At 43.3% G+C, this 14314-nt stretch overlaps 1 protein-coding gene across 4 annotated transcripts in view; it reads left to right on the top strand.

The window, feature by feature from the left end:
- Positions 1-13121, top strand: part of sipa1 (signal-induced proliferation-associated 1) — a 40168-nt gene extending 27047 nt beyond the window's left edge. For 2 of the 4 annotated variants that reach the window (XM_018752137.2, XM_018752138.2), the window contains 12 exons: positions 236-410; positions 809-912; positions 1227-1384; positions 1690-2290; positions 2655-2929; positions 3894-4235; positions 4785-4923; positions 5191-5332; positions 6915-7013; positions 7938-8022; positions 8186-8264; positions 10179-13121. In XM_018752137.2, the coding sequence (XP_018607653.1) occupies positions 236-410; positions 809-912; positions 1227-1384; positions 1690-2290; positions 2655-2929; positions 3894-4235; positions 4785-4923; positions 5191-5332; positions 6915-7013; positions 7938-8022; positions 8186-8264; positions 10179-10322 (2343 nt within the window). In that variant the 3' untranslated portion in view covers positions 10323-13121. Of the gene's footprint in view, positions 1-235; positions 411-808; positions 913-1226; positions 1385-1689; positions 2291-2654; positions 2930-3893; positions 4236-4784; positions 4924-5190; positions 5333-6914; positions 7014-7937; positions 8023-8185; positions 8265-9951 lie in introns of all 4 variants that reach the window. The other 2 variants (XM_018752141.2, XM_018752139.2) reach the window with 2 other exon arrangements.
- Positions 13122-14314: the final 1193 nt, after the last annotated feature.

Genomic DNA, 14314 nt, shown 5'->3' with positions numbered 1-14314 from the left:
AAATTATTTAAAAGAATTTAATCTGCAGGGTTAATCAAGCACACCACAAAACAATGCAAAAACTAGCATCCATGTGGACCGGGAGTGAAAAGCCCTGACATTGATAGGTGGTTTTTCTCCCCCACTGAACACAGAATCAACATTAATCTTGCAAGAGCCCTAAGAGTGCACTACACTGACCAGAACACCAAGAGCCAAAGCATCATCTAGTCAGTGGCTTCTTGTCTCTCTCCAGCTCAACTTCCAGAGGAAGGTGGGTGTGATGTACTGCCGGGCCAGCCAGAGCTCAGAGGAGGACATGTACAACAATGAAAGCGCAGGTCCTGCCTTCGAGGAGTTCCTCGACCTGCTGGGGGAACGTGTACGGCTGAGGGGCTTTGAGAAGTACCGGGCCCAGCTTGACACCAAAAGTCAGTGCCCCGTTCCCAAACATATACACACACACGGGGGGGAGCCATGCATACAGTTTTTGTTTATCTTTCATTTGGGGACCTTTAAAATAAACATTTAAGGATGGTGACGCTTGCTTTTTCTTTAAAAGATGTTATTAAATTTGTTTTTTAATATATTTTTTTTAAATTCTCAAAACATGCATACATATAGTCCTGCATACTTCAGGCTTCAACAGATGCTGAGGAAAGCCTGAGGTCAAGAGACAGCACACAATTCACTGACACAAAAAACAGACACACACACATACAAACTTTCCCTAGGCATTGAGATGAAAAGTCAGTTCACTACTTAACCTTGCTCTTTATTCTTGTCATTAAGTTCTTACATGTGTCTCGTGTTCTGTGTTTCTCTGCAGCGGACTCCACAGGCACCCATTCCCTATACACACGCTATCAGGACTATGAGATTATGTTCCATGTTTCCACCATGTTGCCCTACACTGCCAACAACACACAGCAGGTATGGAGAGCTGTAAAGATGGCTATGTCCACCACAATACATTTTGGGAACATAAGCCTGTATATTAACTCACTTGAAAAGATGCTCAGTTAACTGTTGTGTTTTGCTGCTGTTACAGTGTAACACCTGAATATTTACTGTAAGTAAGAGTGTACATTGTATAGTGTGTGATTTTCACTTTGTCTGCCAAAACCACTAGTGCAGTGAGTCAGGTAGTGACTGGGACCAAAACTGAGTGGTGTTGACTAAACTCTGCTTTTACCATCTCTACTCTTTCCTCCCCACTTTTATATATCTGTGTCCCTCATTAACAGTTGCTGAGGAAGAGGCACATTGGCAATGACATTGTGACCATTGTCTTCCAAGAGCCAGGAGCCCTGCCTTTTACCCCCAAAGCCATTCGCTCCCACTTTCAGCATGTTTTCATTGTGGTGCAGGTTCACTACCCTTGCACCGACCGCACCTACTACAGGTGAGAGAAAAAGGACCCCCGTTTTACCTGGGACTGTTACAAGAAAGTTTGAACAACTGGTTTCCTGTACTTCACCCTAAAGGTCTTATGTGGCATTAGTAGATACCAGGTTGACTTGAGGATTTCCTAAATGTTTAGCTTGGGAAGTTTACAGCTTTACAGTTAAGTTTTTTTTTCAATTTAGGGGAGTTCTTGCAACCAACATCACTCTTAGGTTCAACAAATATATTATATGCATTCAACGAGCATCCTCAGTATGTCCGTTTCCCCTTCCCTTTCTCCATCTTGCACATGTCGTGCCTCAGAGTGGCCGTGACACGTTCCAAGGACATCCCGCTATTTGGACCATTGTTCCCAAAGGGGGCACATTTCCCCCGCTCACCAGCCTTCCGGGACTTCCTGCTGGCCAAGGCCGTCAACGCAGAGAATGCAGCGGAGAAGTCCGAGAAGTTCCGCTCCATGGCCACCCGCACACGGCAGGAGTACCTGAAGGACTTGGCAGAGAATTATGTCACCACCACTCCAATTGACTCATCCACCAAGTTTCCTCTGCTTTCTCTGGGCAGCAAGCGCAAGGATAAGCTTAAGGGGGCTAAGGGGGCAGAGCTACACAGTGCTGGGGCACTCGTGTGGGCAGTGACAGCGACGGAGAGCGGAGCTTCAGGGCACAGCTTGCCCTGCTTGTTGGGCGTGTCGGCCGAATCGGTGGTACTGATAGAACGATGCAGCCGCAGAGTTGTGTTCAATTGCTGCTGTCGAGATGTGATTGGCTGGAAAGCCGTGACGGAGGGTGGGCCGAAGGGCATAGCATGCCTGGACATCTTCTATGAGAGGGGGGACTCTGTGTCTGTCAGCGTGCCCGAAAACCAGGCGGAGGACATCCGGGAGGTGGTGCAGAGGCTTGAGGTGCGGAAAAATCATCACCGTTCTTATCATAATTCTTTGTCATTGTGTCTTCTTTGTCTGACACTTTTCTCTAGAGTGACTGGTAGTGTTGTTTAAGTTATTATTTATGCATTTATGCAGCTGTGCCATTTTTTACTGGAGCAGTTCACAGTAAATACCTTGTTTATGGGTACTGCAGCATGAGGTGGGATTCAAACCTGAGTCTTTCAGTTGCAAGGGAGCCATTCTAATCACAAAGCTACCTGTTGCTCCTTAACATAATGCACTCGGGGAATGAAACTTAAATGGTAAAGCTTATTGTTTGTGAGTCAATGATCTGCTCCCTGTTGTTGCGTCACCGTTGTCCAAATGCACATGTCTGCAGTTGGTGACCCGGGGCTGCGAGGCTAAGGAGGTGAGCCCTATGCGTGACAGTGCTGGACAACCTGGCTTCTTGCTGAGCGAGGAGGGCTTTGTGACGGAGCTTCAGCGGTTTGGCTATGCTGACAGTGGTGGGCTCCAGCTGGGGGCACGGGTGGTGCGGCTGTGCGGCCAGCCTCTGGTGTCCCTTGATTTAGAGGCAAGGACGAACCTGCTGCGCTCTGCCCACAAAATCCAGCTGACAGTGATCCCCCCAGATGAAAATGGCAAACCCCGCAGGTGAGGGAGCTTGGGGGAGGGGTCATCAAAATTCAGTTTTTATCAAAGCTGCATTTAATAGACATTCACTACAGAAACTTATTCCTGACAGAATCTCATAATTCAAAGTATGAATGACAGATCCACAATATTGTGAACCTCGAACAAAACAGCAGGGCTGCACTGCCTTGTTCTTGACTAGTGTTCGTAATTCAAAATGGAGTTTTTTTTAATGTCTTTTCCGTAAAATATTTTTAAATGCCACTTGGCAAAGTATTGTACTTTGTGTAGTTCCTATGGAAGTGCTCATAATGCATCTTTAGGATATTTTTATATAATAGATTTTGAGTTCAAATATGGAAATTATCATTCCTCAAAGCTAACATTTCTCATTCATTTTTCTATGCAAGTGAAAATTTCTATATTTCAGGTTTTGGAAATGCTCAGTTACTATTTTGCATACCTTTATATGCAATTATTTTAATTGTTTATTGAAAGATGCATTTACTTTATCCATCCATTGATCCATTTTCAGTAACCACTTGTCCTGATCAGGATTGCGGTAATCCGGAGGCTATCCCGGAAGCATTGGGCACAAGGCTGGGGGGGTACACCCTAGACAGTCTACTTGCCAGTCTACTGCAAGGTAGCACATAGCCACACACCCACACACTCGTGCCCTTAACGGCAACTTAAAGTCATCAGTTCACCTGAACTGCATGTCTTTGGACTGTGGGAGGAAACCTGAGCACCCAGAGGAAACCCACGCAGACATGAAATCCATACAGACTGAGTGGGTATTAAACCCACATTCTGTGAGGTGACATTGAAATACCCCATTATAATATATTATGTAAAATTTTTTCAAGACAGGCAAGGCAGAGAGATGATTGTCAGTTACCATCTCATTGTATAAAAGCCAGTAATATAAAATGATCCTGTCGATGCTGAAGGACCATCCTGATGATTTTTCTCTTGGGTATAGGAGCTTTTCTGAGCTGTACCAAAAAGCCATCCAGGATGCAGAGCGCAAGGCAGGGGAGGAGCCAACTGGAGAGGCCTGGGTGTTGGATGAGAAGGAGGGTGAAGAGGAGCAAGAAGAGGGAGAGCAAATCAGAGCTGAGGACTCTGTGCCAGCCAAAGGTGGGGACATCCAACAGTTAGAAGTCACAGAGAGCTCCCTTCTTTCCCCACCAAGTTTACCCCTCCTACGAGCAAGCTCCCTTCAGGACAGCACCCCAACTACATCCACCGAAATCAGCGTCTCCATGCTGACACGCAGCTGCTCCCTTGAGAGGCCAATGCCCTGCCAGGACTCCCCTGACAGGTAACTTAATCCCCTAGTAGTTTTTTTTTTTTTAAATATTTTGAACCAGCTTTATGATTTTTTTCCCCCCAGTAAATGGTGGATGTATTCATCTGTGATGGTTACTAATGCAATGTCTTACATATAGTACTATGACTCTCTGCCTTCCACTTGATCTAATGTTAAGTGCATTAAGCAAACCTTGGTGGGAATGTTGCTATGTAACTGAAGGAAATTTAATTGAACTGAAGAAAAGTGGCAATGAGGCCTGTGCCGATACAGGCTTTATACAGCTATTCACAGCTAATGCTGACTTGCAACCTCCTTATCCTATGCAGCATCCACATGAGGATCTAGGTAGTTTTGTGTTGAGTTTTCTAGTTGATGTCAAATCTGCTGCAATAAAACCGAAGAGATTCCTGTGCGAATGCATTGACCCAAATGCAATGCCCTTGATCTTTCCTCTACATTTCTTGACCATTGTCCTTTTTGGGGTTCTCACTGTCAAAATGCGTGACTTCCTCAACCGAAGCTGTCTTGCCCTCATCTGTGTCATCATCTCTCTGTCAGACACCTATACGAGGGTACTGGTGGGATGGCCGACGACCATGTCTGTGGGAAGGCAACAGAGCTACGCAATGATACGCCCGATCTTATCCTGGCAGCCAAGCCCAAGGTCCCTCCAGATGGTGAGGAGCTACAGAAACAGGTCTGACTCCACTCCACTTACCCTCTATTTCTGTGGCTTTTGGTTAGCCTTTTCCAGTGTGTATTATATTACACGTGAAATTACCCATTACACATCATTTACAGCTGGACATTTACTGAAACCTCAGTTACAAGTCCAGCTTCTTCACCTCTAAATCTGATACCATTAAACTGATGGCTGGATCCTTTTCCGTGTCGTAATGCATGTATTAAATGAGCATTAAAATGAAAAGCAAGGAAAAAGCAGCGTCTTTTCCTTTGCTTGCAGTCTATGGAGGTGCACAGTGGAGAGGGGAGCGAGGATCAGCCTTCGGGAAGCATTCCCTCCCAGCCTTCAGCACCACTCGGAGGTCCGGAGAGAGCTGACCACAACTCGCGTGCCCTCAGCCTCCACAACTCCATCACCAAGAGTACGTGAATGCATTGTTTACCACACACTGATAGTTACATGTAGCCCTGCCCCACACACAGCCTGGACACATGTAGAACTACAGTTAATAGTAGCTTAGCCGGTGGTTAATTAAGGAAAGAGGTAGTAAGCTGAAAGTTGTGATTCTAGTCCCAAGAGGCGGCCTGCTGTACCCCTGAGAAAGGCACTTATCTTTGAGCTTCTCCAGTAAAATGACCAACTTTATAAATGAGCAAAAAGGATGACTTTATAAGTATCATTAATATAACCATATGATAGAATCGTAAAAGCAGCAGAAATAACTGCAGACATTTAGAATTTCTTTCAGAAACAAACTAAATCACTAAATATATATATATTTTTTTAAAGGTCCTCAGTAAATGGCCTTCAAACTGAACCTTTTCTAAAGACCAAATAGAAATGAGAATTTGAGTCAGTTTTGTATAAAATCCCTTTTCTCTTAAAATCATAACACACACACACACACACACACATTTTCAGAACCGCTCGTCCCATACGGGGTCGCGGGGAACAGGAGCCTACCGGGCAACACAGGGTGTAAGGCCGGAGGGGGAGGGGACACACCCAGGACGGGACGCCAGTCCGCCGCAAGGCACCCCAAGCGGGACTCGAACCCCAGACCCACCAGAGAGCAGGACCCGGTCCAACCCACTGCACCACCGCGCCCCCCTAAAATCATAATACACACACACACATTTTCAGAACCGCTTGTCCCATACGGGGTCACGGGGAACCGGAGCCTACCCGGCAACACAGGGCGTAAAGCTGGAGGGGGAGAGGACACACCCAGGACGGGACGCCAGTCCGTCGCAAGGCACCCCAAGCGGGACTTGAACCCCAGACCCACTGGAGAGCAGGACTGTGGTCCAACCCACTGCGCCACCGCACCCCCCCAAAAATCATAATATTAAAGGAATATTAAAAATCCATAGCCGTCGTTCTCCCTTTTGTGAGCTCTCCCTCTATCACAAAAGCCAGTGTTTGTCTGTACCACCCCAACCCCTTTACCTCCTTGCACCAGTTTAAGAGTGAAGGAGGGACATATGGGGGGAGGGTTTTAGACTGCCCCAAAAACCAGGAGCCGTTTTCAGCCATCTGCTCCCTTACTGTTCCAAATCAGTCTGTTCTACTGTATGGCCACTTCATTTACATATCTTGCAGTTTAACCCCTTGCCCCCCCTTTCCCCCCACACTCACTCCCCCAAACAGTGGAATAATTCACATGATCGGTTCTGGTTAACTGTCTGTCTCAAGACTACAACCTCAGAGCCTCTCATAGGACTTCATTTGGCAGCCTGTAAGTATCCAGTACTTAATCACTTCATATACTTAACCTGTTGTGGCGGCAAGTATCCACAGTCTTAAGGTTCAAAAAATTGGGATTAAAAATGGGCTGCATTCCCAGCTACAGACGACAGCCTGTGTGTTTAATGTTTAACGCAGTGGCCTCTGGTGGTGATGCTCTGTACATATTCAGTACATTCAGTACATTGTGTTACATGTGCTAAGACAGTAAAACCAACAGAAAAGGAACATAATGACATGCTTATGTTCTCTTTCAGTCCTGTCAGAAACAAGCCAGTCTTCTGAGAAAGAGTGGCAGTCAATTGCCGATCTGGCAGCAGCCTGTCGAAGTATCCTGGAGGCCCTGTCACGAGATGGTAAAGATTACTAGATTGATTACAGCAATGGGGAGGGATTCACTGTGTCCAAGCAAATAGATTTTTATGTCAAGTTTTGATATGAGGTGGATTTTTTTACGTGTGCGCAGCTGTTCCTATGTGACATATGCCCAACAAATATGTCATCGTAATAAACATTTTGTGGATTTTGTAATGTTATGGGCTGGCTGACAGCATCAGCGTCAGTAAGATGATGCTGAATGCTACCATGGAGAACAGTTTTACCAGTGCAGAACTGGAGCAAGCTGGTATTGTTTACAAATTAGACTCTGGGGAATAGAGATGAGCGGATATGTAATAGACTTTTAGCTCCCGGTCACACAAAACAATGGAGAATGTCATGAACAAATTCCATTTTAGCAGAACTGGTGGAATTATTAAATATATTTGACAAGGGTGTGCTACTGCTGTCCTCAATTAAAACTGCTTGAGTTAGCAGAACCCTTCATCCCTTAATACTTTACATTTCTTGTATTGTGTTCATGCTCTGCCGTCATAGATAATGCACCAATGCACCTTTAATTTATTAAATGTATGCTTCTTGTTAAAACAATATAAACCTCAGTGAAATTCAATAAAAAGTAAAAAACAAGGGGAAATGATGCGAAGTAGGCAGAAACAGACAGCCAAAACTTCTGAGACAAAACTGAAATATTAGCTGATAAAGAAAACAAAAAAAGATGCAATCATCCAAAATTGTGTACTAAAGTATAACCCAACTTTTTTTTCTTTTAAATAGAACAATTGTTCATAAATAACTTGTGTTCTTGTAGTTTCTCAAGTTTATATTGCTGGGGAGACTTGTGTTGCCCCTTTTTGAAAAGTAAACCATGCAGTACATGAAATGACCTCCAGCAATTGCAACACACTGAGGTCGTAGTGTAAATAAAAGCACTGTTTCAGACCGTAAAGCAGATGGACCAAGTCCAATGGACAGCTCCAGCGTTCCAGGACAGATGGAAGCCAAGCTGAGGGATATCAGAGAAAGGTGAGTGTTTAGAACTTAAAGAGCAGGGCTCACGTGGAACCCAGGGCAACACACTTTTCACAATCTAACATCAGTAGTTTCTTATTGCTGTTTATTTTTCCATATTTCCATTGACTCAGTGCTGTGGGATCTCTCCTTCTCTGTCTCTATCTTTACCCGGCAGTGATTCTCCTGGGCACCTGGAAGAGAAAGTTTCTCAGCTGGAAGCCATGTTAAAGAGGCTTCAAGATGACCTTCAGAAGGTAATGGTTTCCAGCATAGGTAACCACAACACCAAGACTGAGCCCTTTCGCAACCCATTTCTACTCTCACCAAATGGCTGTCTGTCCCCTTTCAGATAGACAGCCGTGAAGAGCAGAGGGAGGAAAGAAATGTGCGTCGATAGGCAGGGCTAACAGACAGAACCTGTGACATTCGTTTGCGCACACTGAACAGAATTGCTGTGGAAATGGTTTATGGGAGCCTCTCAAAATTAAGTGGCCCCTGGCAGTAGATCTCAGCATTAAGTGGCCAGTGATGGTAGAGAATGTTCTTTGTGAGGTTTTTATTACAGAAATGTAAATGTCATGTTAAATGCAAACAGAATTAATATCATTAATGGGTTTTCTTTAGCAACCATTACTATCCTGAAGCAATGATAAGCCATATCAGCAGATGTCTGATAAGTCAGGGTGGTGATGGCCAGCTAACGTTAAAGAAAATCAGTCTGGATTATTGGCCATTTGTGAAAGAAGCCATATCAGAGACTTGGTGATGGAGACAGACATATTCTTATATTCTGGATATGACCTGCCAACAAGCAAAGGAAGTGTCATGTGATAGATAGTTCAGTCAAAATTTGTTTTCAATAACATGTAATGAGCCACAGGGCCTTTTTAAATTACATGTGCCTGCATATAACATGAGCTCATTATGGTCAATTTAGAAAAGCAAGAAACCAGCCTCTGTTCTGCTATGCCTAGCAACTACAGAAGGACCCAAGGCAGCAGACTGTGTCACTTCAAATCGAAAATAAGTGAACCGTCAAATATGATTATTAATTTTCTCTGCGTTGTAGGGTTAATTTTACCTTCCATCTCAGGCTTTCAGTGTGAGCTTGGTGTGTTGTGCAATGGTCTTTCAGTGGACTCAAAGATAAGATGAACACATAGAGCAGTGAGGACAGAACTGAATTCCTTCATAAATGCTTCAGTATCCAGCCTAGCTATTAGTAGACAGTTCATTTACATGTTCCCTTGTTTATGTAGGTCGTATTGCCTATTTGCAGTCAGACTTGTTCCCAGACTTGTAGCCATGTATTGCATAATTTAGAGTGTGTTCATTTTTATGATGGAATCAAAATTTTCATTTGATGAAACTCTTCAAAAAAAGAAAAAAAAGAAAAAGTTCTTTGACATGTTTATAAAGCTGTAGTAATCTAGATTCTGAGGAGTTGATTAAGCACTAATTTGTGTACGAACTGGTGACATCAGTAGTAGGTACTTACAAGGACACACTCCACCAATGAAAATATGAAACATGTCTAAAACAAATGCAATAAATTTACCAAAGTTCGGTGTTTATGTCACCTCTGAATCATAACTCTGTGTTTTTCTTGTTTCTGTTGGTGCTGTGTATGTATGTATATACATATATATATACAGTATATAATATACACACACACATACAATAAATAGGATATTGTTCTCCTGCAAATCTGATCATTTTTGTTTGAGTCATTGGTACTGTGCTACTATTGTCAAGTGTTTAGAACTAAATGCAGTTTGTCTTCTTTACATGTACAGGTTATGGTCGCATATTTCAATTTAATGGGCATGTGAATTTCAGTTCTTGGGCATTTCCAAAAGCACAATGTATTTGTCTGTAAAGTATTGTTGATCAGCTGATTGATGTCCTTGTAATTTCTTTATCTCTCCATTTGTGGTATAGCACAATGCTGATGGAGTGAATGAGTGCACGAGCAGCTTGAGGGCTGCGTGAGAGTTCAGCGAGGCCAGTGAAAAAAGAGATGTCCATGTCTTTCTGGAAAGTGTGTTTTGTTGCACTTGTGTATGCGTACGTTTGGAGGGGGACATAAATGTACTATTGAACCTCCTCCCACCTCCCACTTCACCTCCCCTCTGACCACTGAATCCTGTTCTCCCATCCCCCACCAGGAAAAAGAGGACAAGGCGGTGCTGCAGGCAGAGGTGCAGAGCCTCCGGCAGAACAACCAGCGGCTGCAGGAGGAGTCCCAGAGCACGGTGGCCCGTCTCATCAAGGTCACAGAGCTGCTGTGCAGCGTCAACAAGCCCTGCTAGTCCCTCCGGACCACCCCACCCCACCTTCCATCGGCTGCTCCTCTGTCAGCCCCACATGCAAACCCCCTGTCCACGTGTTCCTGAAGGCTGCTGTCCCCATGCAAAAATATTCGTGTGGTCAGCACTGCGCTGGTCCACATGGTATGCATGTCTACTCTCCTTCAGAAATGGATCGTCTCTGCTTCTGTATTTTAGCTCCTCATCCATCCGCTGCCCAAGGTTGAGCACACACTGTTCCATGCAGCTGCATTGTTTGTGTGTTATACTATCAGCAAGTCGGACTCGATAGCAACTGCAGAGTCTGGAGCTCTTATTTAAATGGTGAAAAACTGCATTTATTCATGGGAAGCAATATGTTTGGTGGCCACTTTGAAATGTACATCAAATTAATTTATAGTGTATAGATTTGTAATATCAGTTCCTACAGATCCAACCCACACCCCATATCTCACTGTGCTAGCAATAGAACCACATCTGGACATGATTTCCTTGGTGACACCATATCAAGGGAAGCCCATTCTGCTCTATGCAATCTGAGTTGAACAGGATCTTTTGCTGACTTTAGGTAAAAGCTCTCTCCCAAGGCAAATCATATTGGACAAACAATGTAATTACACTCATTTGCGATTGGTTGCTCTAGGCATTCTTTGAGATTTTCTCTGTTTGTCTTGTGCGCATCTTTACAAATGTGGGTAGTAGTCTGTCTTTGACACCAGGAGTGTGACAGCATATCTTAGCATTTTTTATGGTTCAGCAAAAAAATTGACTGGATCCCTCTTGGTTTGGGCTGCATGCCCTGTGCTGTTTCCTTGGAAACATTATGACATGCCTGTATGTCATGTACGTACATGTATTTGCTCACAGATATTGTTCTGTGTTCGCTTAGGTGTGCAAACATTTCCCACAAAAGTGAAAAGGGGAAAAAGTCTTTTACAATTAATAAAGCTTAAGCAGTTTGTAGCAACAGTAATAGGAAAAGCAGGCAACACAGTAGTAAAGTGGGTAGCGTTGGTGCCTAACAGAACCTGGGCTATGTATAATAGACATAAGTTCAGTGCCGATAGGTCTGTGTCCCCATGGTACTGTGGTTTTCCTCTGGGTGCCCTGCTTTTTTCCTCCACAGTTCAAAGACATATGCTTCACATGGATGGGGAACTCTTCAAAAATTTGTACTGTGTGACTGTGTTTGTTTGTGGCTGTCCTGTGATGGACTGCTGTCCTTTCTGGGATGTACCCTACTGAGCCTAGCATCCTATGCTTCTCGGATAGGCTCCGGGCCACCACAGCCCTCCCCTGAACAAGCCATGATCCCTAATGAGTGTGTGAGTAATAGAGAAAGTGCTCCTCCTGCTGGCTGGCATTTCCACTTGTGTCACTAGCAGTGATTTCTTAGCATTAAAAAGTTCCAGGGCATTCCAAATCTCATTAATTTTAATAAGCAGCAAAATCTTCTCCTGAACAATGATGGTTATTAATTCAAAATTTTTTGATCGCTATCAGAATTTGAACTAGACAAATAATCACTCACTCACTTTCGCTACCCCTTTGTTCTGATTACAGTGGTCCAGAGTCTATCCTGCAGGTGCACCATGGACAGGACACCAGTCCATCACAGGCTAGCCACACAAGTAGACACAGGCAATTTTTTATGACCAATTCAACTGAACTGCATATCTGTGGCCTATGAGAGGTAACCAGAACACCCAGAGGAACCTCGAGTGCTGCCACAGGAGAACAAGTAAGCTCCACCACCAACTGAGTGAGAAATGCGTCTGTTAAATAAATACACGTAAATGTAAATTTGAACCTGTGCTCGAAACAGCTCAGCCACTGTTGGGTGACAGCAGTACCCACTTCACTACTGTGCCACTGTAATCAAATAATGCCAATGATTATTTTAAAAAAAGTCACCCCACATGAACAGAATTCTTGAGGCTTAACAATGAAAAGGAAAAGCTTACAAGAATGTTGTGCCAGTTTTTACTCTGATTCCACCGTCTTGCTAATACTAACAAAGGGTTCTTTGCTAACTGTCCACATTTTAAAATCCATGGAGGATGAATTCCAGGGGAAATGGAAAAGAAGCAATGCTCCTTCTCTTTGGAACAGAAAATGAAGTGACTTTTACAGAACTATTCAACATTATACAACTGAGCCAAATGTTAAAACGATGTTTGATACCTCATTTACTGAGAGTTCAGCATATGTAAAGGAAGATAACCTACATGTGTCCCATGTGGTAGGGTTCTTAGCAGCTGGCTGAAATGGAAATTCAGCTTTAAGTGGATGACTTTTAATGCTGGCAGCCAGGCTCTTGCATGCTGTATGACCTCTGCTAACCAGCTTTTGGAAGTGCAGAATTTTGGGATGTTTTTTCCCCTCAGCAGTGCCATCTCTGGATAAGAGTGCAAACAGAAGAATGGTGTGTCACTGAGCTGTGTAGAAGCTCACATTTGTCTGTTTATTTCTTCTGGGTCAAAAGACAAGTGATTTCTCTGTTACCTCAGAGAGGGAACACTGAAAAGACGGGGCACCCACCAGAGCCCTTTCATAGTCCCAGAAAACAAAACGGCAAGTTTGGTGACTATACCCACATCATAAATAGTAAACAGTCTGGCAGACTCCCAGACATGTATGTGTCTTTCTGTCAGCAAATACAGTATAAAGGCTGTTTTCATGATGTTAATGAACCTATATGTTGTAAATACTTATGTTTTTTCTCCTCTGGTAATTTTGAATATGATTTTTTTTGAGTCACTGTGATTACCTGGTACCAGCAGATTACAATATATGAAATGAAAATTGAAATATACTGTATATCTTTATGTGTATATATAGTATATATACATATATAGTATATGAGAACATATACAGCAGAGCTGCTCTTTGCTCCTTGAAGTATTAGGGAGCAAATTCATGAATAGAATATTTATGTTGATGGAATTAAATGTCCCCTAAATAGATATTTACTCTGATGTTCTTTTAATAGCAGCAGTCTGTTGGATACAATTATCAAAGTGGTCATGTGCAAGAGTATCTCTTGTGTGAGTGTGTACTCTGTTGGTACTTAGGTTGTCTTAGGTTGTTGAAGCACGAAAATGCACCAAGCAACTTCCTTACAGAGTCCCACTGTAAATGTGTGTATGTACAGTATGTACTGATACAATTTTTCTAAAATGGAAAAGATATAAGGAAAAGTATTTCAATTATATTATTTGCATTTTGGTACTTTAATTTCTTGTAATAGATATCATTATCATTATGAAGGAAATACAAACACCATTAAATCATAATTTTGAATATGTGAGAGGGTGAGCTGAAGTATCCTCCTTGCTCAAGGAGGTTTTTACTCTCACCCTCCTTCCCCATTCATATAAAGCTCGTCATCTCTCACTGTCAAGGGTTTACTATGGCCCTAGCTGCACCTTATCTGGTAATAACCTTGAAACTTGAAAGAAATGGAAAACAGTGGTATCATAGTAAAGTGAAAAACTGACACTTATTTTCTTTTTCTATGTTGTGCCTAAATAATTGCAATGTATTATATAAATGTGGATGGTGTAATTACTTTAATCTTTTTCATTTAGTTCCCGGTCATCCAGCTCCGGCTGGAATAGGTGCTCGTCATGGTAGAAAACAAAGTTGACGTGGATGAAGGTGTGGTTTTCTTTAGGATGCTGAGTCTTCCGTTTTTCCCTCTTCAGTTCTTCAGGCCCAACCTCCGTAAGGCCTTTTTCGTTCTGGCCTTACTGGCACCCTGACACTCTGCATCTCCAAACCCAGACATAACTTTCACAACTTTGCCATGCAATCCAATTTGTTCAAGCAGTAACCACGTGAGGATGGAAAGATCTCTTTGCCCAGCTGACATGTAGCACTCTCTCACACCATTACTGTAACATCATCATACATCCTCATATTGCTTATGGCCTTCCAGCAAGTCCATTATGTACAAACCGGCCCCACGTACCCACCCCAATAAATGGGGACTG

This window comes from Scleropages formosus, chromosome 4 (assembly GCF_900964775.1).
Source record: "Scleropages formosus chromosome 4, fSclFor1.1, whole genome shotgun sequence".
Classification (NCBI taxonomy): Eukaryota; Metazoa; Chordata; class Actinopteri; order Osteoglossiformes; family Osteoglossidae; genus Scleropages; species Scleropages formosus.
Note: the sequence above shows the minus strand (reverse complement) of the source record. Positions and strands in the feature narration are given on the sequence as shown.